General features: G+C 45.2%; 6 protein-coding genes across 10 annotated transcripts; 3 read left to right on the top strand and 3 right to left on the bottom strand.

Annotated features, from left to right (window-relative positions):
• Positions 1-231: 231 nt before the first annotated feature.
• On the bottom strand, positions 232-12742 carry LOC100845322 (desumoylating isopeptidase 2). 3 transcript variants are annotated; one of them, XM_024457568.1, is made up of 5 exons: positions 12737-12742; positions 2694-2864; positions 1755-2016; positions 1481-1548; positions 232-1101 (listed from the first exon to the last, which is right to left on the bottom strand). In XM_024457568.1, the coding sequence occupies exons 2-5, from the start codon at positions 2829-2831 to the stop codon at positions 763-765; spliced, it is 807 nt and encodes a 268-aa protein (XP_024313336.1). In that variant the 5' UTR covers positions 2832-2864; positions 12737-12742; the 3' UTR covers positions 232-762. The 3 variants fall into 3 exon arrangements, with proteins under 3 accessions (XP_024313336.1, XP_003557265.2, XP_024313337.1); XM_003557217.4 differs by lacking the exon at positions 12737-12742 and having other exon boundaries at positions 2694-2950; XM_024457569.1 differs by lacking the exon at positions 12737-12742 and having other exon boundaries at positions 814-1028; positions 2694-2953.
• On the top strand, positions 3920-6505 carry LOC104581664 (MADS-box transcription factor 8). 2 transcript variants are annotated; one of them, XM_010229832.3, is made up of 2 exons: positions 3920-4113; positions 5167-6505. In XM_010229832.3, the coding sequence occupies exon 2, from the start codon at positions 5467-5469 to the stop codon at positions 6145-6147; it is 681 nt and encodes a 226-aa protein (XP_010228134.1). In that variant the 5' UTR covers positions 3920-4113; positions 5167-5466; the 3' UTR covers positions 6148-6505. The 2 variants fall into 2 exon arrangements, with proteins under 2 accessions (XP_010228134.1, NP_001303842.1); NM_001316913.1 differs by lacking the exon at positions 3920-4113 and having other exon boundaries at positions 5467-6147.
• Positions 7206-9612, top strand: LOC100839267 (probable polygalacturonase). 2 transcript variants are annotated; one of them, XM_010229831.3, is made up of 4 exons: positions 7206-7469; positions 7721-8065; positions 8166-8286; positions 8448-9612. In XM_010229831.3, exons 1-4 carry the CDS (start codon positions 7434-7436, stop codon positions 9431-9433), a joined length of 1488 nt encoding a protein of 495 aa, XP_010228133.1. In that variant the 5' UTR covers positions 7206-7433; the 3' UTR covers positions 9434-9612. The 2 variants fall into 2 exon arrangements, with proteins under 2 accessions (XP_010228133.1, XP_010228132.1); XM_010229830.3 differs by having other exon boundaries at positions 7207-7469; positions 7718-8065.
• Positions 9789-11745, bottom strand: LOC100845011 (60S ribosomal protein L9). Its single transcript, XM_003557216.4, has 3 exons — positions 11286-11745; positions 11047-11169; positions 9789-10100 (listed from the first exon to the last, which is right to left on the bottom strand). Exons 1-3 carry the CDS (start codon positions 11646-11648, stop codon positions 10017-10019), a joined length of 570 nt encoding a protein of 189 aa, XP_003557264.1. The 5' UTR covers positions 11649-11745; the 3' UTR covers positions 9789-10016.
• Positions 12743-15278: 2536 nt separating the features above from the next.
• On the top strand, positions 15279-17578 carry LOC100838961 (WAT1-related protein At4g01440). Its single transcript, XM_003561183.4, has 5 exons — positions 15279-15826; positions 15947-16009; positions 16105-16636; positions 16762-16913; positions 17063-17578. The coding sequence occupies exons 1-5, from the start codon at positions 15642-15644 to the stop codon at positions 17226-17228; spliced, it is 1098 nt and encodes a 365-aa protein (XP_003561231.2). The 5' UTR covers positions 15279-15641; the 3' UTR covers positions 17229-17578.
• On the bottom strand, positions 17576-20077 carry LOC100844703 (ferredoxin--NADP reductase, leaf isozyme 1, chloroplastic). Its single transcript, XM_003557215.4, has 7 exons — positions 19458-20077; positions 19290-19368; positions 18709-18800; positions 18497-18574; positions 18312-18374; positions 17958-18192; positions 17576-17842 (listed from the first exon to the last, which is right to left on the bottom strand). Exons 1-7 carry the CDS (start codon positions 19941-19943, stop codon positions 17775-17777), a joined length of 1101 nt encoding a protein of 366 aa, XP_003557263.1. The 5' UTR covers positions 19944-20077; the 3' UTR covers positions 17576-17774.
• Positions 20078-26733: the final 6656 nt, after the last annotated feature.

Raw genomic sequence — 26733 nt, 5'->3', positions numbered from 1 at the left:
TAACAGGCATCATCATAAATCACAGATTGGCAAAAACTCTGGATTTTAGGACATCACAGGTTGGCAACTGATTCTCTGCTCTCAACATACATGTACCTGACATCACAGGTGTCCAAAATGACAAGTCTATCTGTCATTTGATCCAACAGGTGCAGACAATGTCAGTTCAAGAGTCAAAGATTTGCAGATAGACAGAGACAAACAGCCGAATCATGCCTGAAACAAAGCAGATCAACAGAAGCTTCTCCATACCAACAGGCACTACAAGATTTATATTCAAATGAAACATCATTCAAATACAGACAATGGGCCCTCTATTAACATGACAAAGAAGCAAGAATTTAGCTGTCATGTCTTGCATCCTGATAAGACTCCTTGGAGCCTCTATAAATAGACCACACAGGGAGAAGAGATTTAAGCACAAGTTCAAGCAAGCAAGCAAAGAAGCTCACTGATATCTCCTAAACCAACATGGGCAAGAAAGTTAGTGCCGTCCATCTCGTCAGAGTTTACAAGGTTGAAAGGCAAAGCGAAGTTCGTCCGATGCCTCGTCGTGGGCAAGTAAAGTTGAGGATAGCACAGATTGTGGTGCACTCCGCCGCTTCAGCACTCCTCAGGGCTTTGTCTCAACTTCCAGTCCTTGATCAGAAGTGAATATCAGTGACTGTGTAATTAGGGTCTGCTGTAAATCACTCACTGTGTAATTTTCTTTATCAGTTTGGAAAGGATACTCCTCTTTCTGCACATCATGGTGTGTGAACTTCATGGATGATTTTGTGGTCCATTCTCACTTTCCATGTTATGCTCTTGTGTTCCATCTTTTTGGTCCTCAGCTTGGCCACTATCAGGCTGTTTACCATCTGATTCGCTCTCGTCATCAGATGATTCATCGGATGAACTTGATGATGCATCGTTCATTAGACTCCTTGATGGCTTCATACTGATGCCGATGATACTTCTGATCCACGTCCCCTCGAAAAGAGTGTTGCTTGCTGAGCCACTTGTATCCTCTGCGTTTGGAGGTGTACCTGACGGTGCACCGGTCAAATACGTGGAAGCTGCTTTGCATGCAGTAAAAATCTCCTTTTTTGCTTGCTTTAGCTGAACGAAAATTAAAAAGATTGCACCTGATTACTGTACGTGCCTTGATACATAAACAATAAACAACAGTAGTTTCTGAAATTTTCTTTTAGATTTTAAACAGCTAGCATGAATATTCATTTAATGATTAATGTTCAGGTTCACAATCTTTCTGATGTTGAATGACCATCTTTGATTGATCCAAGGATGGATTCACAGGTTCACACAATTTACTTGATATTGAGTTGCCCAATTACGAGGACTCAGGTTCTGAAAAAAAAACTAGATGATATATAAGACTTCCGAGGGGGGACATAACAAATTCTTATGATAGCTCAAGTAGTCAGATAATCCTAGCGGAAACATAAAACTAGCAGAAAAGCAAACAACGCAAACAAACCTTTACTGCTGTAGTTTCAGCAGCCTCTAGAGCTGCATCTCCAGCATTAGCAAAGCGGTTCACCCAACCTGAACATGTAAAAAGAATTGTTGCAACTTCTGAACTAATTGACTCCAAAACAGATTATGTTAAGAGTCCAGAGAAATCACAACATTAGGATTCTTCAACAGACTGTCTTTCACTAGAGAGTGCACATTTATCCGTCAGCAACTACCATCAGAAGGAAAACGTGCACATTTTGGCTGACTATAAAACATAAAAAAGTGTAAAGAACCTGGAAGTTTTGGTACATCAAGCTTATCGCAGAACTCATTGCAGAAGTGATTGCAGTTTCTTGAGAGGAGCTCGTATGAGCCTCCAGGCCACTCCCAGCTGAGTTCCCGCAATATTTGATTTACTGTAAACATAGTGCAGCTCGTCTTCCCCAGCACAATTGACTCACGGAATGTGTACATGGGGTTTTTGCATGGAGGGCAACTAAAAACCCCACTGCCCTGTTCGCAGTAACCAAATGACCATTCTTCATCTCCATAGACCTGTAATTGCCACGCAGAGTTAATCAATAATAACGATGCACCATCTTACCAAAGAGCCTAAGTGGTCAAGACTGGACATGCATTAATCCATCAATGAAGACTTGAGCAAGTTTTATCCCTCATAAGGTCATGCCCACACCATGCATAATCTGGTTGGTGTTCTGAACCAGAAAATTTTCATCAGGGAGCAGTAAGTAGGTCAATATTCCCTTCGCAGAGACGACAGGAAAAATGTTTCATTGGTGTGCATGTTAGTGTGTGTGCATCATACCCTTGCATTGCATCGCTTGATCCTTGGCAATTCTGACACTTCTTGTACCAAAGCTCAACATTCAGCAGCCCAACTGGCTGAACAGAAAACCTAAAAGTTCCCCATTCAGCATATTAAGATATAAAATTTGTTCTAGGCACTCCTTCATCAAGTAAAAATTGTCACTTGGAGATGCCGATCAGACGCAGACGTTTTACACATTGCCAATTCCATATGAAAAATAATAATCACCCAAGCATTCAGCAGAACTGAAAACGAAGGGTTGCGCACACAAAACCTAACCAAAAGAACACACTTTTTCATTCCCTAGAAGACAAATCCATTCGTCTGAAGATCATATCTTCTTCGCGGCCTCACAGACAACACAGAGGACGGTGGGGAATGGAAGGGATTACGGAATTAGTACCTGGATGGCGGTGTGGAAGATGCCGCCGAGGCCGATGCCGTCCTTGAAGATGCGGTTGATGTGGAGGACGGTGGCGCCGCCGCCCTCGGCGCCGCTGCAGGCCACGTCGTAGACGTGCGCCACCACCTCCTGCTGCATCTCCGGCGCCTTGCCGGAGACGACCGCGGATCGCTGCAGCTGCAAGGTCATGGTAGGCCTGGTCCACCTGTCGGTCACTGGCTGGGTATGGGTCTGGGTCCCTGACTCTCTGCACCAGGTGTGATAGTCTCAGCACTTTACTCGAGCTTTCCGTTTTTCTTTTTTCTTTTTTTAGTTTTGCAGTAAATTTCTTTAGAATTGGTATATATTTGCACCAGCAATTTCTAATTAACCGCATAATGTACTTTCTCCATCCGGAAATAAGTGACGTGAATTTTCATAAGAGTCTATACAAATCTAGTCACTTATTTAGGAATGGATGGAGTATATAAGATATTATGATTTACATATGAAATTCTGCATGAACAAAAAGCTGACAGATTTCTCTCTGGGTTCATATAAAATTACTGTCAAGCAATCCTAGTTAGCACTTGATCATTGTGTCCAGGCAAATACTTGTAGGCGAAAGACACATAACCCGCAACAAATTGGACATGTCATGTCCAAGTATGCCAACTCTTGGAAAATATAGTTTAAAATTCGTTGTCGAATCATTTTTGAACTATACACACTTTAATCTCCTCGTGATGAGCTTCACATATTTATATCACACTGGCTAAATGTCGTGCTCGGCTACGAAATTAAGATTTGTATTATGCATGAGTTGTTTAAATATGTGTCACTCATATTTTTAAATTTTTCTGATAAATAGGAATTTAGTCAAATACTATTTTTGAAAACAACAATTATCCTGAAAATCATGAAAACCAATCAAGCATAGTCAAAAGATCGTGATATGCATCGAATGAGTGGTCATTAAGGGGTAGTTTTCTTTGAGTGAACTCGCGACCACCAATTCAGATTTTTATAAGTGTAAAGACCAATTCAGATCTTTATAAGCGTAAAGATAAAGATAAAAGTGTATCTCTTAGCTATGGCTCCATGCTAAGTAAATGTGAGATACAATTTTAGGCCACTGAGAATCCAAATAAAAAAACCAATGGAATAATAATATAAATGAATGTATTAGCTTGGGAAGAAAGGGAAAAAAAAAAGAACAAGACTTGGAGTATTAAGCAGTGCAACCCTCAGGCGCCCTGCACGTGGCTCCCCAAAATTTCCCAATTCCCCTCATCTCCTCCGTACTCGCACAACCCCAAATCCTCCTCGAATTCCTCGAATCCGACCAGCCCCCTCGCCGAATTGCCCACCCCCGCGGTTCCGCTTCCCGCCGGTAGTCGCCCGTGCGGCGGCGTTTCGGCATCCCCCGGGCTATAGCAAGGTAATTTCTTTCTCGAGCCTCTCTCCCTTCCCTGGGGTTGCTTAATCCAGGGCCTCCTTCGGTACAATTCGATCAGTCGATGCGGATAGCGGCTGATTCGTCTCATTCGCGGGGATTTTCATCAGAAATTTGGGGCGTTAGCTTAAGATCTCCGCTTAGCTCGCCGGATTCGTCGTGGCCTGCTGGAAAAGGCGCGGCGGTCTTTCCGCGTTCTGTTCTGGCCGCTGGGTTTGCTTATCTTTCTGCCTGATTTGATGAACTTAGATTAGATGCGCTATCTCGCGGCAATTACATATCTTTCTGCCAATACTAGCATGGTTTGAGCTACTCCACTAGTGCCAATTGCCAGATCAACTTCAGTTCCTGACCATCAAACCCGACGCGTTCGATGGATTCACGTGAGGTTGTTAAGGAATGATTTATGTGTCAGTTCTTAGTATATTAGTACGTGAATCGAACTCGGAAAGCCCATGATGCAATAGTTTACAGATCAGGTTTTCCTTAATTTCAGTTGGACGGGCCTATGGGTGTTCTTGAGCTTTCATTTTCAATTCTTGTGATACGATTTAAATTGAAGGGAAGTATCAGCATTTTCCGTTGTAGCGATGAGCCATTGCTCCCCCCACTTTGGACAATTCTGCAATTTTACTTTTGTTGTAGCAAATGCTGAATTTCACCGTTTAATCTACACACCTGCAAAGGCAACCTTTAGTAACTGGTGTTTGCTTTGCCACTAGGTTGGTTTTGACTGTTTACTACACTAGTGGATTAGCTTTGCAATTGTTTGTCACGTTTTAAATGAATGGAATCAAACTACAAAATGCACTTTATAACTCTGTTCCATGTTCCGTCTGCTGTTGAACGATCTGAATGCTTGCCTTCGTATAAACTATACGTTTTACTTGATGCATGTATCACCTGTTTTCATTGCACATATATCCCAGGGATTACTGAGAAGCACCTTTGCATTCTCTCCTGTTTTAATTTGAGCATCTGAAATATATGCGTTTAAGCCTTAGTTTCTCACCTGAAGTTCTTATTTCCTTGATGCAGGAGAACATTCTTATGAGTTGGCTGGCTGTGATTTCATATAAATTCTGGTACTGTGAAAATGGATCAGAAGTTGGTAGAAAGTTTGCGCGGGGATTAACAATAGACGATTGAGGCCTGAGTGGATTTAGGTACTCTGTTGTGACAGCTTATTAGGTAGCTCTTCGACTTGAAGAAATCACAGTTGTATTAGATCTTTACACAGTGCACGAGGCACACACTCCTTTAGATCATAATTTTGCTTTATTTGGATAAGTACAAGCCTTTCGGATATAGTGAAACTGGAAAGGTGGCGCATTCGTGATGGACAGAGCTGGAGGCAACCAAGCAGGCCAAGTGTTGAAGAAAGGGAAGAAGAAACATGCCAAAGATGAGTCAGACCGGCAGAAGCAGGCCGAGAAGAAAAGGCGCCGGCTAGAGAAAGCGCTTGCAAACTCTGCTGCAATTATTTCGGAGCTGGAAAAGAAGAGGCGGCAGAAACAAGAAGAGCAGCAGAGGCTGGACGACGAAGGTGCCGCGATAGCCGAGGCGGTCGCTCTCCATGTTCTCATAGGCGAGGACTGCGATGAACCCTGCCAACTGATGCTTAACAATCGTAAAAGGTGTGATGGGTTTTTGAACCTTGAACTGACTCCTGGTGCACAAGGAGCAGGAGATGGTGGTTATCTTTGTGGCAGCAGACTGGCGCGTGGCTCCCATGCTCATGTTCCCCAGTGGCGGTGGACCGACTGCGGGCCATTTTCATTTTCTTCATGGGAAGAGGTGGGCGATTTCGAAGCGCTGTACCGCCGAGGAGCATTTGCTCAGTCAGATTCAGACACCTGCCCCGATCATGTAGCAGCCTGGGCCGTCTCGCCGTTGCAGGGCGGAGTTGGTTCGTGTGAGGATGCATTTCCTGTCCAAGGAGCAGCAGCTTCTGCCATTAACATAATGCTGAGCGACACCACCACCACCAGTAGTCTGAACATCTACAGAGAGCTATGAAACATACAGGTTATACATACACACACACTACCAATGCAAAGCTGCATCTTTTCCTCTGCCTTGTACTACAAGATTAGCTAGCTAGCTGCCTTGAGAAAACCAGAAAGGAGATATATAGAATAGCGTAGCCAATTTCCCCGTTGTCTGCCAAGCATCAGTTTTAAGTCGGCATTGTAATGAAAATTGTTGAATTTCTTCTCTCTCTTTTTTTTTCTGTTCCGACCAGAGATGAGCTGATGTGTTTGCCCAATTGGTTGTAGCTAGTGCAGGTCACAGTTTGGCTTTATGTAACAATGTGGTTGGGTTTGGCTGGTCGCCACCTCCAGCTATATAGTAGTAAATGTTCTTTTTCTTGCAATGTTCGCTGATAGTGCATTCTGAGTGTGTGTTTGTGGCTGTCTGAATTCTGATGGCCAGCGGCACCACTTTCTGTTCTTGTTCCTCTTTGTATTACTGCCGCCCCAACATATATCCATATTCATGGATGAATGGGGTCTCCCCAAACTTTGCTGCTGCCACCACTCGCTGTCTCTGTAACTCGGCATGCAAAACATAGGGCGTGAAACAGAAAAAACAGAAATTACCCAGAAACAGTAATTACAAGTAGCAGCAGCGTGAAAGCACATTTCACAAAACATAGGTCGTATAACTTTTGTTGACTGTCAAACTTCTATAAAGCTTTTGTAGTGGAACTATGTATCTCAAGAATTAGAAGCCCACATTTGCAACATTGCAAATGCAACCTGATGGATAATATGCGGCTGCTCTCCTCTGGTAGTGGAAGATGCAATTGCAATCAGTGGGCCGGTGCCGGTGGCCTTGTTCCAAAAGTAAAAGAAGAGGAGAGGACGATGGCCACCCGTGAAGAAGATGAAGCCAAACCAGCATACACAACACAAATGCATGCGTCCGTGACGAAGAAGACGACGACTGGCTTCACATGCAGTAAAAGTTCAATTTAATAACCAAAGATTACGCTGGCCAAAACCAAACCCAGTTCTTGCTGCTAGCACTACTTTGTGCTAAATGACGCAGCAGAAGAGTTAATTGGTGGATTAGTAGCAAGAGATACAGTGCTCAATACACACACACACACACAGTCAGACAGAGACAGTAGCTAACACAAATTAAGCTGGGTGTCTCCTATAAATACACGAGGTGACGAGGAGAGTTCACTGAGGCAGTAGATAAGCTGGGTCTCCTATCACTTCTTCAGTTCTTCCCCTGCCTCTTGCAAACAATTGACTGCCTGCAGAGAGACATCTACACAGCAGCTAGCAGCAGCAATGGCGCCGCTGCAGGCGTCACCGCTCCTCCATGACGTATGTATATTGCATTGTACTCTAGCTAGCTGCCACTGCCAGCCGCTTCTGTTATTCATTAATTGTTGCCGCTGCATATCTTTTGCGATTCGATCTCAAACGATCCATTTCATTCATTCATCCATGGCGTCTTGATTAATTGCTTCTTTTCCTTTCGGTTATTTATTATTTCCCCATTTCTTTTCGCGTTCTGCAGTTCTTGTTTCACTACTCACAAATATCGTATCTGATTAACCATGGCGAGACAGCAGCAGATCCTCTGCTCCCTCTTCGTCGTCTTCCTCGTGCTCGGCGCTCCGGCCGCCGCGGCGCGCCGCCACGCCCCGGCAGCAGCAGGAGAGCAGAGCGCGTACCTGGCGCCGGCGTGCCGGGAGCACACGGCGTCGCTGGCGGAGTTCGGCGGCGTGGGCGACGGGACGACGTCCAACACGGCGGCGTTCCGGGCGGCGGTGGAACACCTGTCGCAGTACTCGGGGGACGGCGGCGGCGGCGGGATGCTGTACGTGCCGGCGGGGAGGTGGCTGACGGCGCCCTTCAACCTCACCAGCCACTTCACCCTCTTCCTCCACTCCGACGCCGTCATCCTCGCCTCCCAGGTCCGCCATTGATTTCTTCCTTCAGTTTCGGATTTCTTTTTGGGAGATTTGTTTCTTCAATTTCTGACTGACGGGTGATCTTCTTCTTCGTCTCCGGCAGAACATCAGCGAATGGCCCGTCATCGCTCCGCTGCCTTCCTACGGCAGAGGCCGCGACCATGCCGGCGGCCGCTACACAAGCCTCATCTCCGGCTCCAACCTCACCGACGTCGTCATCACCGGTAAGCATCCAATTCATTCATCATCTTCTTCGTCTCCGGCCATCTTTCTCTTCTTCTTCTCCAGCTCTGGCCATCCATAATCTTGGGTCCTGAGTCCTGACCAAATTAACCAAGAAGCCCAATTGATTCTGAATTCTGAAATTCTGAATCCTCTAATGCAGGCAACAACGGGACGATCGACGGGCAGGGAGCGACATGGTGGTCGAAATACAAGTCCGGCAAGCTCAAGTACACCCGGGGCTACCTGATCGAGCTCATGAGCTCCGACACCATCTTCATCTCCAACGTCACCCTCCTCAACTCGCCGGCGTGGAACATCCACCCGGTCTACAGCAAGAACATCGTCATCCAGGGCGTGACGATCCTGGCGCCGACGAGGTCGCCCAACACGGACGGCATCAACCCGGACTCGTGCTCGCAGGTGCGCATCGAGGACTGCTACGTCGTCTCCGGCGACGACTGCGTGGCCATCAAGAGCGGCTGGGACGAGTACGGCATCGCCGCCGGGATCCCCACGGAGCACGTCATTGTCCGCCGCTTGACGTGCGTGTCGCCGACATCGGCGCTGGTGGCGATCGGCAGCGAGATGTCCGGCGGGGTCAGGGATGTGAGGATCGAGGACGTGGCGGCGGTCGACACGGAGTCGGCTGTGAGGATCAAGACGGCGGTGGGGAGAGGGGCTTATGTGAAGGACATCTACGCCAGGAGGATGACGCTGACCGGGATGAAGCGGGTGTTCTGGATGACCGGAGACTACAAGTCGCACCCCGACGACGGGTACGACAAGACGGCGGTGCCGGTGGTGGAAGGGGTGAGCTTCCAGGACGTGGCGGCGACCGGGGTGTGGAAGGAGGCGGCGAGGATGGAGGGCATCAGTGGCGCGCCGTTCAAGGGGATCTGCATGGCCAATGTCACCATGGAGATGACCAAGCCCAGGAAGGTGATGTGGAACTGCGCCGACGTCGAGGGCGTGTCGACCGGCGTCACCCCGGCGCCGTGCGGGCAGCTGCAGCAGAAGCAGGATGGCGCTGGCGGCAGTGATTGTCCGTTCCCGACGGACAAGCTCGCCGTCGATGAGGTCACCGTGCAGCAGTGCACCTACTCTCTTCCGAAGGCGGCGACTGTTGCTGCACGGACAACCAACTAGTCTGAGCTAGCTTAGCGAGTACCTTTCTCAGCTTCTTACTGAAGGTGAAGGAGTGATGAGTGCCAAATCGGTCCCAAGATTTGAGACCTAATTAAGCTATTCTCAAAGAAATGAAATACAACAAGGAGCAGTAATCAATCAGTACTGGTATTAAGCTTCGAGCTTCAGATGCCTATTAAGCTTGGTGTCACTGTGCGTTTGTGTGCGCATAACTGCAGCTTACTGTGTAGTATAATCCACTTATCATGTGTCTTTCAGTCACCTAACTGAGGCATCGCCAGGTTTACCCTAAGAAGACTGTAATCTCGCAGTTATGCACACACATTACCTGATCGCACAGAGATGGCATGTTCCATTGAGGAAAAGCTAAACTTTTAACTAATCACACAGTAACAAGATGTAGGATAATGATGACATGTTCCATTGCGCATCCTCAAGATTAACCCCCAGTACAAAAATCAGTCCTCCAAAAAATTCAAGAGTGCAATCCCAAAGACATTAAGAACACAGTAGACGGAAACAGGAATTGTAAACGATCCCCAGGACGGTTTTTGCTTCTGGCTACCGAGGGAAAGGAAGCTAACTATTCCTCCTTGATGGCGCCTTTGTCGCTGACATAGATACCATCCAAGAACTTCCTGATATCCTTCTTCTTCACATGGCATTTCTGTGGAACAGCAAGCAGATCGAGACTTGAATCAGTATGGGTGCATATGTCAGCTATGAAAGAATATAGCAGAACAAATGAACTACAAGAGCCCAAATGAAGGACAAGTCACAGTTGCACGCTGAAACCAATACAAGACAACCTTGCACCTTGCATAAGGGAAACATCATTCTAGTGATTACACCATTATGTAACAAGCAAAAACACTACTGTGGTACATGGTCCATTTCTACCAAATTTGGTTCTAGAATCAAACACATAGCCTTCTAACTGCAGATTTTGAATCGGTACTGTAAAAAGGTGATCATTTGGGATGATATACTGTTAAAACAAATTTGGACTGTCCATCAACACATGAATCTGAGCACCACAAACAAGACTATAAAATTCTCATAGTTTCTACTTCACATAACTGGAGACACACATGAATTGAGTGTGACTTAAGTAATAACATAGGTCACCCACAAGTTGGTCAGGCAAGTTTGCATCATGTTGAATAGCCTAAGCAGAGGATACACCTATCAACACATGCATGAGTGCACCCCAAACATGGAATTACGAATTCTCCTAGTTTCACCTTCACAGGGACACATGAACTAGAGTGCTATTTAATTACTTCAGGCCACCAGAATGTCCACAGGTTGATCCCTGTGTGTATAGTAATCAATCATGGCACTGACAGTACCATAGATCATGCAGAAGCAGACATCCATGCATTATGTTGAACAGCACAAGCAAACATTTGATCTTACTACCATAGATCAATCTACATCCTGCATCTTAAACACCGCAATGGTTTCTAAGCACGTCTAACATTATAGTTCTCCGGTAAAAGAGCATAAGCAAGTATGATCCATGTTCTTCTCTATACAACAAAACCAAACTACGCAGACATCACCACCATGTAACATGAGGAATGAAGAGACTAAATCCTATTTATTTTCACCTGGTTGATAAGTGCGGCGGAGCGAGAGACGAGCTCGATGTCATTGCCATCGAGGACGAGCTCATCCTTCACCTTCTCGGACCGCAAGATGGTGACACCATCGAGCATGTCCACCTTCCTCACCTGCAACCACCAACACAGAATAAAATCAACCAACCAACCACACCAACAACACACACACATCACCCTGAAGATCTGCAACAAACCAAGACGAATGGCTGGCTAACAAAGGGCAGTACCTTCTTCTCGCCGAGGAAGTTCCTGATCTCGATGGCCTTGTTTCCCGAGGTGATGGAGGCGTTGATGGGGAAGTGAGCGTAGACGAAGCGCATCTTGTAGCGGAACCCCTTGGTGACCCCCGTGATGAGGTTCTGGACGTGGGAGATGGCGGTGCGGATGGCGGCCATGGTGCGGCGGGTGCCGAACCAGGCGTCCACCTTGAGCTTCCGCCCGCCCTCCTGCAGCTGGAAGTCGAGGTTGAGGTGCTTGAAGTTGCGGGTCAGCGTCCCCCGGGGCCCCGTCACCGTGATCATCTTGGCCGCCACCTTCACCGTCACCTCCTCCGGGATCTCCATCGTCTCCGACGCCAGGATCGTCTTCATCTCCGCCGGGCTTTGGTTTGTGGCGGCGGCGCGCGGCGGCGGCGGCGGCAGGGGGAGAGGGTTCGGGATCGCGAGGGGAGAAGGAGTGAGGCTGATGGCTTGTGTTTATAGGATGGGTTGGGCCGGGCTTAGCTGAGCTTATCTGGGCTTCCTCAGAATGACAGCAGGCCCGCCTTTGGGCCATCCTTGTTACATCCAAAATAAAATTCTACTATCTGTTGATGTTCTATCCTCTCAAAAAAAAAATCTGTTGATGTTCTCTATGACATAACCCTGCCGTCACCCCTCCAACTGGATCCGTCCGGAAATAAGACTTATTTTGGGATGGACAAAGTATAGAAAATAAAGTTCAGAAATTTGGATTGAACTAGTTTGCAAGGAAAAATTACAAAAACTTGTGGATATAGATAAATTGCGTAAGTAATAACACAAGAGAAGATCTAGATTTTCGAGCGGTTTTTAAAAGGATTGTCCGTTGGGCCACTTGTTGCGCAAGCGCAGCCCACTTGCTCCACCCTCACTCACACCATGCTAACTGACTCGCTGAAGCTTCAGTAGAGTGCCCTTGGTTAAGGACACCAACATTTTTTCACCATTTACCTTTTGGAAAAACATGCAACTATTGTGAACCATAAATTTTAAAAAGAAATATTTGTCACGGGACAAAAAAACCAAAAGTAAATACATGATGAAAACTAGGTTTCCTATGGACTTTACACGGGTTGGGCCGAACACTAGTCGAGGGACAAAGCATGAAGCACACTCTCAGACTCATTCACTTGTCTGTCACGCATCCCACTTCATAAATATCCTTGACACAATTCTCAAAACGATCTCCCCAACACGTGTCAACCATACAAAGTATCCCGCCATAAGCTAGGTGCCTCGTATTAAGCAAATCGAGAAATTTGGTCACCTATCATCTCAATGTAATGTTTTTACACACAACTTCCATAAAAGAATCCTAATAAGTTTGCGAGAAAGCGACTATGTAATACACTAGAGACTGTGGAGGGAAAAGTTTGATGGCCTCAGTGACTAAACATGCGAAGTCCGCATTTATTGAGTGTTTTCGACATCGGATGCACCAAGAGCACACGAAAAGGGGGTGCTAGCTAGCTCTCGGTCGGAACGATGGAGAAGAACGTAGGCGAGTTCTTTACCTCTTCCCCATGCGGATTGACCTCACTATAGTTCCTATGGGTGCCTCAAGGCCCTCAAATTAGACAACAAATTGAGGAATCAATTTCACTATTCCACAAATGGAGCAAAATGTATAAATTTGTGAGGAACAAGTATAGAAGACAGTAGGAAAAATCAAGTGGCCTCCATGACTAAGCATGGCAATATGGCATAGGCTAAATAAGCTAGGTGGCTACCTAGAAAGGCCATGTTTGTGTAGCCGAAAGATCTTGTTCAAAAAAGATGAGGAGACATTCAAAGATATGGGCACCAAAATGGTAGCTGGTAGCCCAAATTGCTCAAGTTGGATAAGAATGCTTGGTTGCCATGGTAGACACGGAGTCGATCGGTGACCTAGCAAAACTAGCTAGACCTTGTAGCTCGGATCAGTGTTAGTTAATGCTGGCTAGCAGATCGAGGTGTGAGCAGTGAGCTGAGTGAGTGCTGCTACTGTGGAGTTGCCAAAAAGAATCGTCCCAAGAGAATCGATCCGTCGGTCCATTTCAGCACAAGGCCGCAGGGAATATGATTCAGATCGATCAATGTCAGGGGAAAAGGAAATGTTTGGCCAAGATGATGATGAAACGGTCGATCAGAGACGTCGCCTCGGATCGATGGAAACTAACCTGAGGCCGGGGCAGAAAATTCTGAGGCCGGGGCAGAAAATTCAGTTAAGAAAAGAGAGTGGAAGAATCGGCTCAGAAAAGAAAGAAAGAAATTCAGTTAAAGGGTATGTATAGCAGCAGCATCAGATCCATGATGTCCATGCTCCATTGATCTTTTCTTTTTCTTTCTTTTTCCCCATGTCAACTGATCAAGTACTGATAGAACCTGCCTTTTTGCAATATATGGTAGAGAACTAGAGACAGTGGCATTGGATGCATCAGCATCAGCATATATGTTTTTGCAGTGTTAAGTAAGCTTCAGTAGTTGTCACTAGGATGGAGAAAAGGAACAGTGACTGACTGACTGATTCTTCCATGCACTAGGCACTAGCTAATCTAATCTAAGCTAATCTAGGCTAGGCTTCAGTCAGGTCAGGTTTCCAATTCTTCTGGTGTCATCTCACACAAAAAAAAAAGGTGGTGATGGCTTTTCTTGCCCCCTTGCTCACTATTCTTTTCTCACCTCTGATCTCAATCCACAGTTGAGAGGACATCCATGTGCAATTGTGCATGCAAGTTAATTCCCTTCTAGCTGTGACCCAAATAGTAATAAAATAAAAATCTCCTCCAGCTTCTGCATGTCTGGGAAAAACTTATCTTTCTTTTGGAAGACATTTGTGACGGCGGTGGGATCATGGGATAAAGCTCAATCTGCATCTCCACTCTCCGGTGGTAGAGAATGTCATTTTTCTCTCGAACAATCCATCTCATCTAGATAAGATAGTTTTGAAAAAGGAAATGTATTGATACCAAGCTAATACATAGAAAAGAAAGTGTGTGTTTTCACAGAATAGAAAAGAAAGTGTTGTTTTGACAGTAAATCAATAAATAACGATAATTCATATCGATTTTCCCGTAATAATGTTTGATCCTGATTAGTTTTCATAAAAGAGTACTACATCATTAAACTTCAAAAGAGGATTAGACAACGTTTTCATCATGTCAAAAGAGGTAATCTAGATAAGCTAGATAACAATAACTACTCCCATTTATACGATCAGGTTTATCTCTTCACGCCTTCCATAACAGTCAATGTTTGCATGAATGCGAGGAACAAAATTACTACTTCAACTTGTTAGTTGTTACTCGCAATAATGCATGACCCACCGAGAGTAAACAGGAACTTACATATGCGTGACAAAATAAGAAAGAATGGAACCAAAAACAGTCAACCTTTTAAAGCATAGTCAGGATAACCAAAATAATCACCAAGAAACAAAAGATGACCTTATCTTTTCGTCTTCTTTCTCTCTATCTCCTCCAACTAAACATGCACAAATCTCACATGGCTCAGTCCGAGAGAATGCTGACCTATCACAAATGCCGGCTGGACGTTAGCGCTACCTTACTACCGCCGCCAACATGGGTCGAAACGCGCGTCATTGCGAACCGATGACACATACATATACGTACCCAACACTACAATTATCCAAAAAAATGAGAGAGATTACACTCTCTCTCCTTCCAGATATATAGCAGCACGAGGTAATTGTGATGCACAAGTGAGATAACTTTTTCCCCAACGACATGTATATAACTTTTATACACATATGCCAAGTATTTTTTTTGTCAGGTAGCTGATCAAAGCCTGGTGTGTATAGCACAAAATTCCGTGTTGGCCTTATGTAATTGAGATGGGGGAGAATTAAAGAGCTACTAGCTTTCTTTTGTGACCTGCCTTTGTTGAGAGAGAAAGAAAGAAGGAAAAGATTCAGTTGGTGGCTGCAACAATTCCTTTTTCCTGGTGATCGATCTATACAGTTCTTCAGTGCTGTTGCTGGCTGCAGTGTCTATCTGTACGTATAGAGAGATAGCAGTGACCAGTGTGCAGTTGCAACGGATCGATCGATTCTCCGACACATCATTTTCTTAGGATCGGTTGAGAAGAAGGCATTGAAAAGAAAGAAGAAAAAGATAGAGCCATTAAAGGCTGTGCGTGCGTGTGCGCGTTACCTGAAACGATTCTTCCTTTCCTCATCAGTCGGCAGGATATCATCTTCATCCTCGGCGTCTATATATCTTCGTCAACTCGTCTTCTTGTTCCTTCTTCTTCTTCGTATCGCGGCCGCCAGAAGAGTAACCGACTGACGTTTGCTTGCTTGCTCGGCCGCCCGGATTTATCAGAGAGATTGATTGATTGATCGTGATGGCGGTGACGGGCGGCGGGGTGGTGCCGGTGTTGGTGATGGTGGCGCTGAACATGGTGGCGGCGGTGATGGTGACGCTGGTGAAGGTGGCCATGGACGGCGGCATGGACCCGCTCGTGCTCGTCACGCTCCAGCAGCTCACCGCCGCCCTCTTCCTCGGCCCCATCGCATACTTCAGAGAGAGGTTCTTCTTCTTCATTCATTCATTCATGGATCATCAAGCTCTGTCCCCTGTTCATCATTTCTTGTTTGATTCGAGATGATCCTGTAAATGATCGATGATCGTTTCTTTAATTCTTTGCAGCAAGTCGAGGCCCAAGATGACGCTCGAGATCTTCGCCTACCTCTTCGTCAGCGCCGCTCTCGGGTAATTTTTTTATGAAATCTATCAAGCTAAGAGTTCATAAGAATTCTGTTCCTCTGTTTCTTGGTTAATTCTTGCTAATGGCGATGGCTTCTCAGGGCTGCGTTGCGGCAGTACATGATCTTCATCGCGCTGAGGTACACGACGGCGACCTTCGTGGCGGCCTTCTCCAACGTGGCGCCCGTGCTCACCTTCCTCCTCGCGGTCGCCACGCGCTCCGAGTCGCTCCGCCTCGCCACCACGCCGGGCGTCTCCAAGCTCATCGGCACGCTCGTCTCCCTCGGCGGCGCCATGGTGCTCACCTTCTACAAGGGCGTGCCCATCACCCACATCCAGTCCGCCGGCTTCCATCCTTCTTCTTCTTCTTCTTCTTCTTCTCCGGCGCCGGCGCACGGGAACGCGCAGTGGACGCTGGGCACGGTGGCCATCCTGGGCAACTGCGTGTGCCTCTCCTGCTGGTTCCTCGTCCACGGCCGGCTCAGCAAGAAGTACCCGCATGTGTACTCCTGCAACGCCTTCGTGTCAGCGCTCAGCTTCCTCCAGGTCGCCGCCGTCGGCCTCGTCGCCCGCCGCAGCCTCGCCGCCTGGACCATCACCAGCAAGTTCCAGATCCTCACCGTCCTCTACGCCGTACGACATTCTGAACCTCTCTCAACTTCTTCTCCATTAATCGTTTGGTTCAGTTATGTTGGATTTGAATTCATTCAAATTGGGATCTGAATTTGATTCCAATTTGATTGGGATTTTGGTTTCAGGGCGTGGTCGGCTGCGGCGTGTCGTTCGTGCTGCTGACATGGTGCATCGAGAAGCGGGGCCCGGTGTTCGTCGCCGCCTTCATCCCCGTCGTGCAGATCATCGTCTCCATCATCGACTTCACCGTCCTCCATGAACAGCTCTACCTCGGAAGGTAAACATTCTGCCACAGATTCAGGTTCAGAGAGTTTTCAGACACTGAGATTAAGAGTTTCAGAAGATTCAGACACATTTTGTCAGTCAGTCATCCAGATTCAGATTAGCACCTGAATTTTATGTGTGTGTTCAAAATGCAAATTGCAGTGTGCTGGGATCAGTGTTTGTGATTGGCGGGCTGTATCTGCTGCTGTGGGGCAAGAGGCAGGAGGCCTTGAAACAACAGCAGCAGCAACAGGCTCCAAAAGCTGATCAAGATGACAAGGAGAAGCAGGAATTGCAACTGCAGCAAGTGCAAGTGCAGCAGCCATGACTCAAGACTGAAAGACAGAGACACATGCAGCCCCCCAATTGATTGGGTGTTTAACAACGAATGCAGCAATAAGTTGTCTTGTCCAAATCTTACTTGTTTCTCATGTAAGATCCATTATACCATTCATGGAGCTGTTTAGGTTCTAATCCAAACGACAGTAGGTTAAATGGATAGATGGTCTGAATCAAAACCCGATAGCGACATCAGAGGCAAAGATGTAATACTGCCATCACCATGTATGTTCTGCACTTTTTTTTTTTGGAGAAGTGCATATCTTTAACTGCAATCATGTAAGAGTTATTATACATGACAATTTTTGGAGTGAAACACTGTTGGTAATCTCGAGAAGACATGAATAGTTCTTTTTATTTTGCTGACCAATCAACTGACAGAAGTAGTAGTGTATATATGAAACTTGGAATAAACCAACATGACAGAAATACCAGAGGTACACCTTTATCTACTTTATATACGTTACATCTTGATCGCACGAATAGGCATGCGCAACATATGCACAGGAAAATATTGGGAATAAGATCACAAGAATTAGTAGACTTCGACGTTCCATTGCTCGCTCTTCTTCAGTTGCTTCCTGTAATCCAACCAGTCGATTCCTAACATCGAAACAATGCAACAAAAGTAAGAACCATTTGCAATGACAAAAAAAGAGAGAGTTGCTCCAATTACTGGATAAAAAAGGATTCGGCAGGATATATATAAATATTTTACCTTCTTTTGCAGCCAATGGTATCATGATTTCATCGATACCCTTCTCCATGCCTTTTAGTCCACACATGTAGACATAGGTGTTGTCCTTCTTCAGAAGCTCCCACAGCTCATCCTTGTACTCGGCCATCTTTGTCTGAATGTACATCTTCTGCCCTTCGGCGTTGGTCTCCTCTCTGCTGATGGCGTAGTCGACCCGGAAGTTCTCCGGCGCCTTAGCCTTCATCTTGCCGAACTCCTGATGTTCACAATTGCAATGCAACCAAGCAAAGTAATTTATTCAGTGTTACATAGAAATAAGGAAGTAGAACTTGGGAAAGACTCATGGAGACGGCGGGAGATGATCGATGTTCTGACCTCCTTGTAGAGCAAAGAACTGCTGGTTGGGACTCCCAAGAAGAGCCATCCCAGGCCATTGAACTGCAAAGAATCCACACATAGTTGATTCAGGTTTTTGTTCACACAAGTAGTCTATTTGGAAACATGCATGGTGTATTGCAGTACTAGATGAAAGTGGTGCAGCAACAATATTAGGATCATACCTTGTAGTCCTCATACTTCTCAAAGAACATCTTCCACAAGAAAGACCGGAACGGCGCAATACCGGTCCCTGTCGCAAGCTGCAAGCAATTGGCGTGGTCGACAGTTAAAAAAATAATACATTTTTAGTTAGCCGTCAGCTTTGGGCATGAGCATGGCCTAAAACCCTAAACTCTAAATGGATGAATCGGTGAACCATGGATCTCAATCTTACCATGATAATAGTAGCATTAGGGTCTTTGGGCATGAGCATTTCTTTGCCTACAGGTCCTGTTATGTTGACATCAGCGCCAGGCTTCAGGTCGCCTGCATTAGCATTGTAAAAAGCATGTCAGCGAGATGCTAGGTACCAAAATTGTAAATTTAAATGATTATATCCAAATGCTACTAGTTGGTGATCCCGTTAAGCGACAATCACCAGAAAAAGAAACACACACACACCAAATTCTGATCATTTCAAGCTTGAACTGAGCACTCTGAAGTCTGAACACTAGCACACTCTTCAGAACTGAATAATGCTAAACTGTGAGATGATATACCAAATTGTAAAAATTGAAATGCTTATATCCATAATTACTGCTAATAAATGGATATAACCCAGGTCAAATTTGTTGGGTCCCATGCAAGAAAAACACTAGCACAAGAAAGACACAAGCAGGTTCTGATCTGCAAAGCCTGAACTGAAAATTTGACTGGGCAGGGCACTCTGAACTCTGAACTCTAGCAGAACTGATAATGCAAAGCTGTCATCTTGGGAGCAGAGCAAGAGCAAAGGGAACTACAAGAAGAACTCACATAAGAAATTGGAGCAGACGCCCTTGACGACCTCCCCCTGATCGTTGGTGTAAACGAGCCGCTTGACGCACAGCGAGACCTGCAGAGATCATACAAAGAGCAGGATTTTATCGAATCGAGCTCGATCGATCCAATCAATGGCGCCGGGGGTTAAGAAGATGAACTTACGGTCTTTGAGTCGCCGAAGTCGCCGAGGGCGCTGGAGGCGATGGAGTAGAGCCTGAGCTTGTGGGGCTTGCCGTTCTTGTCGAGCCCGTCGGCGACGACGCCGATGGACTGGCCTTCCTTGTAGGGCACCTCGCCGTCGGTGGCGAACACCATGTGCCACGTCTCCCCCGGCGCGTCGTCCGCCGTGATCTTGGTGTTGAGCAGGCACTTGCCCACGTACGGCTCCTTGGGCCGGTACTTGTTCGTCACCACGCCTTCCTCCTGCTTCTTCGACACCTTCTTCTCCTTCACCGGTTCCGGCGGCGCGGATGCGTCCGTGGAGACCGCCTGCGCCCTGATTCGCAGGCCATGGCGGCGGCCAGCGGCGGCGGTTCTTGGGAAGCCGCAGTGGGAGTGAGACGGCGAGGCGGCGGCGGCCTTGGAGGAGCAGGAGGGCGTGGTAGTTGAGGAGCGGAGGGAGACAGCGGCGGCCGTGACGGCGGCCATGGCGGCGGTGAGTGAGGAAGAGGGATCAAGAAGCAGCTGGGACTGACTGAGCTGTGTGGAAGAAGAAGAAGGGGAGGTTAAGGAGGAAGAAGAAGAAGAAGATAGGGGAGATGGATGAGTGGAAGGCAGAGGATTCAGACAAGTGGTGCCCCTCTTTCTTTGGTTTTGGAGGGAACAAGCAAATTCAGACAAAAGACTGTCCTTTCAGGCTCTCACACAGGATTCAGACAAAGGATCAGGATGATTCCAATTGATTCAAGATATCTTTCTGATATTTTCTCTCTGTGTGGAGGATCATGTAGGTGTAGCTATCTCTAGAGGGACAGATTCAGATGTCCATGGAATTCGAATTTAGTCCAGTAGTATCTGCCAATTGTGTTTGGCATGACCAGATTGATTCAGATGGTTTCAGAAGCACCAGAGCAGAATTCTAAGAGAGAAAAGGAAGATGCTTGCAGAAGGGACAACTTCATGCCTGCACAAGGGTTGTTGCTTGTGTTTATTTTCAGATAAAATTTACCAATTTTTTCCTGGTTTACCCGCTTAAAAGACACACAAAATAATCTGCTTCGTTTGGCGGCCAGGCATTCAAGGGGTTGAAGGAGCATTGAGAGTCATGCATGGGTCTGTACATGAAGAGCAATATAACGTTCTGATACCAATGGGCCTATAATCTACCTATATATGAAGAGTTTTGGACCTTGGGTGTGATCAAGCAGGGATCATGCAAAACTGCCATCAAGTTCATAGCATTTGCATGTAGTATAGCTAATATCAAAAGTACCTTTTTTCTCTGAACATATAAAACCTGATTGGTCGATCGATCGTCCAACACACTAGAGAGGTGTCAGCCATGCATGAAATTAAGTCCAGTACTCCAAGTAACTTTTCTATTTTTTCAATGTGTGTGAGGTATTGAAGGAAAACCAAAGGAAACACAGAAAACTACAGGAAGCACGGCTTTACCTATGAGCAATCGCACCTCCGGGTCTTGTTCTCCGGCTACCTCGTCGGCGGGGCTTTGCAAGAATGTTTAGCTTGCTAGGCAGACGGCGGGTAGCCGCGTCGTGCTGGAGAGCTCCGACGAAGCCCCATTGTCGGTTGGCAGCACCGCGACTGACAGTGCATAAAGAGATGACTTCTGATTCAATACACCCCCTTTCTCCTCCAACGAAAACACAAAAACGATCCAGATCACTCCGTACCTCTTCATAAAAAATAGCATGATGGTCATTAATTAATATTTTCTTCTTTTCTTTTCGTCTGACTCCTAACAACACTAAGTGTTTTTGATTTTACCGGAGATTGCACCATTGGATCGCGACGAAATTTCACGATCTTGTAGTAGACACAATTCCGCACAATCCCACCGAAGAGATCAGCGAAATACTTCTTTAGCAAGCGGGAAACATGCAAACAAGTCAGACGTTTGTGCTGTCCCGCACGGCTGTGAGAAATTCAAACAACGCTCGGTGTTTTGCAATTTTCCGGAGATTTCACTGTTGGATCACGACGAAATTTCACATTGTAGTGGTACACAAAATTACGCACAATCTCACCGAAGGGATCGTCTATATATTTCTTGAGGCAGCGGGGAACATGAGAACAATTTGGATGTTTGTGCTGTCTCACAGGGGCGCGAGAAATTCAAACAACACTCGGAGTTTTCAAGTTTTCTGGAGATTCCATTATTGGATCGCGACGAAATTTTACACTATGGTAGTAAACAAAATTCCGCACAATCTCACCGAAGGGATCTTCGAAATATTGATTGGATCAACAGGAAACATGCGAACAAGTCAGACATTTATGCTGTGACGAACGGCCGCGAGGAATCCGAACAACACTTGGTGTTTTGGAGTTGGCCGGAGATTTCACTGTCGGATCGTGACAAAATTTCACACCTTCATAGTAGACACAATTTTGCACAATCTCTCCGATGGGGTTGTCGAAATAATACTTTAGGCTGCAGATACTTTGCAAGAGAGGAAGGAGGCAGAAGAATGAAAAAGATTAGGCAAAAGGAGAGCAAAAGGAAGTAGAAGAAAAAACGTGAAAATACCATCCTACTCTTCTGAGTTTGGGAGGGAGGTTGTATTGAATTAGGCCTCGAGAGAGATAACATCATCGTGATCAACTGTGCCGTATATGTGGCAGCGTGTCGTCGACTCGTGCTGGCGAAAGATGAAGATGGAGAGTTGTCTAAAGATGATCAGATTGTTTTTCTTATTATTGCTAGCTTTTGTGTCATGCTGGAGTTGTTTCACCAAGGATCTCCTTGTTCTTTCCCAATAGAGCAGAAAGACAATTTTCAGTTTTGAATTGAAATGCCCACATTCGCAATACCAGAAACCACCATGTGTGACGAAATCCCTAAATCCATAGTGGTTTTGGGTCGGCCAGGTTAGAACCTGACCTGACTAATGACATTTTTTGGTCAACTAATTAGTGTTCTAAATTCTTGTCATCGTTTTAGTTCAAATTTGAACTAAAACCACGACAAAGATGTATGAATGGAGGAAAGTACATGTATATATTGATGCAAATGAAATGCACAACGGCCTGGATTTTGTAGCATTCTCTAGGACATATCAGATGTCCAAAGAATCGAATTATGTTGTTGGTATGAGTAATCCAGATGGTTTCATGAGCACTAGAGAGAACAAGTAAGAGACTTGCTTTGTATGCAGATGGGCTGTTACAAATGCACTTTGTCTCGACCAAGGCCTCGTAAACTAGGCCCAGTCTGCTTTAGAGAGGCTGATCTAGCCTACGAGGCCTGTATTACAGGAGACTTTGTCTCGACCACGGCCTCGTAAACTAAGGCCCTGTTTGTTTGGCCTTCTACTTTAACTTTTGGTACTTCTAGCAATCAGCAATCTCAAAAACACTTCCCCCGTTTACACATGAAGCTGAAAAACACCTCCGGACATCATCAACAATCTCAAAAGCACTTCTCCCGTTTACACATGAAGCTGAGGTGCTTCTCAGTTTCATGTGTAAACGGGAAAAGTGCTTTTGAGATTGCTAAAAGCACCAAATGCTGAAGCAGAAGCCCAAACAAATAGGGCCAGGTCCAGTTTGCTTTAGAGATGTTGTTTTGTTTTCTTTTGAAAATGAAATTTTTTATTGATCCCAACGGCGTATCGAACGATACAAAAAAATAATCAAACTCCCGGCTTCTGCGTAAAAAATGCACACAGCCAAAGCCAGACTTGTTGATGGCTAAAATACTTCAACAGGTACTTTAATTAGATTAACATGCATGCATATATTGTTAATGTGATTCATACAAAATGGCGCAAAGTGTAGGTACCCAATTCATACTAATTTGATGGTAACATATATAGTCACCTTGATTAGGTGTGAGTAGGTATCAAAACTGCCATCAGGTTCATAGCAGTTGCATGTAGCAGCTTATATCAAAACCACCTTCCCTTTCAACATATAAATACTAATTTGCCGATCGTCTAACACATCGGAATGAATCAAATTTGCGGCATCCAATTACTCCCCCAAAATAACCTTTCTCGTCGATGTGGCTGAGGTATTGGAGGAAAACCAAAGCAAACACAGCTTTTCCAAGCAGCCATGAAAGATTGGCTTCTTCTTCTCCGTCTGCCTGCGACTGCCTTCCTGCGGGGATTCAGACAGATTGCCGTCTACTTCTTAGGCAGACGTCCGGTCGGAGAGCTCTGATGAAGCGATTGTCGGGCGGCAGCGCCACGGCGGACTGTCAATAAAAGGAAAGCAACATTCTGACGTGCCGTCGACTAATGCTGGTGAAAGATGATTTTTTTCGTATCTATTACAATATATTAAATTGGAATCGGTGGTGATGGATGGACGTCGTTGGTCGGCGTTGGTCGGTCAACTTCGTTAAAATTACAATTACAATCAATATGTCACTGCCCCTTATTTTTTTTCCCTCCCGCCTTATTCACGATCTCAGTAGCATAAATTCCACTATTTAGATTTACCGAAAGTTATCGTATGGTCCAAATTTGTCGCAACATAATACGAACAGTCCTAAATAAATCAATCTTCTTAGCATGAAATCCAAAATTCTTCGTATTCATCTCAGTATGGAAATCAATCCGAACCCAAAAAAAACTCTCGGTATCAATCTCAGTATAAAAATCAACCCAATCAAAAATCAATGTCCAGACTTCGCCTCCACCGGCTCGTGCTTGATACACTTTCCATTGTTTCGTAGAATCACACGGGTTCTTTTGCTAGTGTCCGTGGCTGAGTTCTCTGTGATATTTGGAAGGAAAAAGTTCGTTTGCTCTCTAGCACCCTGCTCCATCTGTCTTGACCGTAGATCGCGTGAGATCGACCAGACGGCAGCACACAGTACCAGCGTCTCACTAACGCCTGCCTACAGTCGCTTTTCACTTGGGTACAGATGCGTTTTCGTACAAAGGACCTCTGCCCCACAGCCACTGTACGTTCGCAAGCCACACCTTGGAAGGAGAAAGGTCTCAAATTGAATTAAATATATGGCTACTCTGCGTGGAACAGCAGTGAGTCACAGTGAACAATCATTTTTCCGTTACATAATTCTTGTCCCAAATTTACCTAAAAATAAATATATCTATTCCTAAAAAATGTCTAGATATATGCAATAAATTCCACTAGTACTCCACGCTGTAGGCACACCGATCGGATCAGTATGCGGACCCACAAAACAGTACGCCAGACCGTGCTACAGGAAAGAGAATGTATGTATGTACAGATAAAACACATACTTTCTTTGTTCCATAATTCTTGTCTCAAATTTTTCTAAAAATGGATGTATCTATTCCTAAAATACGTCTAGATACATGTAATATTTCGACAAGAATTATGAAATGGAGGAAGTATTATGGAGAGAGAATATATATACATATAGTGAGAAAACACATATTCTTGAGAGAGTGTGGATATGTATATATAGCGAGAAAACACATATTCTTGAGAGTGCGAATATGTATATATATAGAGAGAAAACGCATATTGTTGAGAGATAATGAATATATATATATATAGATAAAGAGAGAACACATATTAGAGAGAGAATAGATATATAGAGAGAGAGAAAAAAAAGAAACCGAATAGAGACAAAACACATGATTTTGAGAGAGAATGGAGAGAGAAAACACATTTTCTTGAGAGACAATGTACATAGAGAAAAACGAAATCAAGTAGAGAGAAAACATATTCTTGAGAGAGAGAATGGACAAAGGAAAATAATATATAGAGAAGAACGAGGGTCTTATTTCACAAGGAGCCGGATTCAGATCCGCTTGGCATTATGTGCGTTGAGAATGCATCGGCGTAGAACTGTTCTCAGATCGCAACAGTGTTTCGTCAGAAAGAACTGTGAATCCAATAGTACGTTGCCAACGGTGACTAGTCTTTTCTCCGTTTGCTATTCTCACGCTGTCGTCATGACCCTCAATCGGACGTTCAGGAGGCATGTGACCGGACGGCGCTGATTGCTGGAGCAGGGTGCTCGAGAGTAAAATAGCTCGTCTCTGTTTGGAATCGTTTAATAACAACCTTCCCCTTCTTTTTCAAAAGGAATAAAAAAAGGCCGGTAAAGAATGGAATAAAAAAGTCCTCAATTCTGAATGGAAATGCACATTGGCAAATACCGGAAATTAAACGCTGTGGATATGTATCAGTTGGTCCTTGGACGCTCCCTGCATGATGTGTTTCAGCATGAATGACCTGAATTACTAATATGCACTGCATATAACAACTTCTGCTAGCTAGATAAATGGACCATTGAAAATTATTGTGCTGTAGCTGTAATTTAATAGGCTCAAGTTCCTGTGGGGAAGATCTCGGATGACCAATTAAGGTCACTGGAGTTGTGACCAAGCAAGTGGCCGGTGATCCATATATGCTCATCGACCAGCTTAATTTTGTACTCGTCTAGTGCTCAGCTGCTTCCATTGCGCATATGTAATAATGTAAGTAGACAAATTAATTAATCGATTTAGCTGGTCCAAAACTATTTCAAAATTTACTTTAGTTTCATAACATGTTTCGTTAATGTGATTCTGTGTTCTCATACAAATTAAACGGCCGTTAAGTGTGTACCCTGTTCATATTAATTGGATGGTAGATCATGCAAAACTGCCATCAGGTTCATAGCAGTTGCATGTAGGAGCTAACATCAAAACTACCTTTCCTTTGAACATATATATACAAACCGATTGGTCGATCGATCGATCGTCTAACACATCGGATAGGATCAATTTGTGTCAGCTCTGCCGAACAGCCAAGAAAACCTACCACTCCAAATTAACTCTTCTCGTCAACGTGTGTGAGGTATTGGAGGAAAATCAAAGGAAACACATGAAACTAAAGAAAGCATAGCTTTACAAAACAGCCTTCGTAACTTGGCTTTGTTCTCAAGCTGCCGGCGCCTGCCTGCCTCGTCGGCGAGGCTTGAGACAAATTGTGAACGTCTTAGTCAGACAACGGACGGTCACTTCAGGCGGGAGAGATTTGACGAAATGATTGTCGGATGGCAGCGCCGCGGCCGACAGTCAATAAAAAGAAAAACAGCAAGGTGATCGACTGCACAATGTTTGTGACACATCGGCAAACCACCATCGACTCGTGCTGGTGAAACAAGATAGGGAATTCTGGAAGGATTTGTTTTTTTGCGTCATAGGTTTTCTGTAATGTTTGGAATTGTTTAATATAGATCTCCTTGTCTCTCTTTCAATGCGGGAAATTTGAATTGAAAGGAGATGAGGAGGAAGTGATGCTCCTCTTTTTTGTTGTTTGAAGG

The sequence above is a fragment of the Brachypodium distachyon genome, chromosome 1 (genome assembly GCF_000005505.3).
Source record: "Brachypodium distachyon strain Bd21 chromosome 1, Brachypodium_distachyon_v3.0, whole genome shotgun sequence".
Classification (NCBI taxonomy): domain Eukaryota; kingdom Viridiplantae; phylum Streptophyta; class Magnoliopsida; order Poales; family Poaceae; genus Brachypodium; species Brachypodium distachyon.
Note: the sequence above shows the minus strand (reverse complement) of the source record. Positions and strands in the feature narration are given on the sequence as shown.

Bases quoted from the DNA above. Each gene is read 5' to 3' on its own strand.
- LOC100845322 (XM_003557217.4), bottom strand. From the start codon at position 2,882: ATGACCTTGCAGCTGCAGCGATCCGCGGTCGTCTCCGGCAAGGCGCCG. The intron at 1,549-1,754 runs GTTCTTTACACT...TTACATGTTCAG, and splicing joins TGATGTACCAAAACTTCCAG to GTTGGGTGAACCGCTTTGCT. The intron at 1,102-1,480 runs GTTTGTTTGCGT...ATTTTCGTTCAG, and splicing joins CTGAAACTACAGCAGTAAAG to CTAAAGCAAGCAAAAAAGGA.
- LOC104581664 (XM_010229832.3), top strand. From the start codon at position 5,467: ATGGACAGAGCTGGAGGCAACCAAGCAGGCCAAGTGTTGAAGAAAGGG.
- LOC100839267 (XM_010229830.3), top strand. From the start codon at position 7,434: ATGGCGCCGCTGCAGGCGTCACCGCTCCTCCATGAC. The intron at 7,470-7,717 runs GTATGTATATTG...ATGGCGAGACAG, and splicing joins CGTCACCGCTCCTCCATGAC to CAGCAGATCCTCTGCTCCCT. The intron at 8,066-8,165 runs GTCCGCCATTGA...CGTCTCCGGCAG, and splicing joins CCGTCATCCTCGCCTCCCAG to AACATCAGCGAATGGCCCGT.
- LOC100845011 (XM_003557216.4), bottom strand. From the start codon at position 11,648: ATGAAGACGATCCTGGCGTCGGAGACGATGGAGATCCCGGAGGAGGTG. The intron at 11,170-11,285 runs GTACTGCCCTTT...TGGTGGTTGCAG, and splicing joins ACTTCCTCGGCGAGAAGAAG to GTGAGGAAGGTGGACATGCT. The intron at 10,101-11,046 runs GTGAAAATAAAT...GCTGTTCCACAG, and splicing joins CCGCCGCACTTATCAACCAG to AAATGCCATGTGAAGAAGAA.
- LOC100838961 (XM_003561183.4), top strand. From the start codon at position 15,642: ATGGCGGTGACGGGCGGCGGGGTGGTGCCGGTGTTGGTGATGGTGGCG. The intron at 15,827-15,946 runs GTTCTTCTTCTT...AATTCTTTGCAG, and splicing joins ATCGCATACTTCAGAGAGAG to CAAGTCGAGGCCCAAGATGA. The intron at 16,637-16,761 runs GTACGACATTCT...TTTTGGTTTCAG, and splicing joins TCCTCACCGTCCTCTACGCC to GGCGTGGTCGGCTGCGGCGT.
- LOC100844703 (XM_003557215.4), bottom strand. From the start codon at position 19,943: ATGGCCGCCGTCACGGCCGCCGCTGTCTCCCTCCGCTCCTCAACTACC. The intron at 18,575-18,708 runs GTAAGATTGAGA...AATTGCTTGCAG, and splicing joins CTAATGCTACTATTATCATG to CTTGCGACAGGGACCGGTAT. The intron at 17,843-17,957 runs GTAAAATATTTA...TTTCGATGTTAG, and splicing joins ACCATTGGCTGCAAAAGAAG to GAATCGACTGGTTGGATTAC.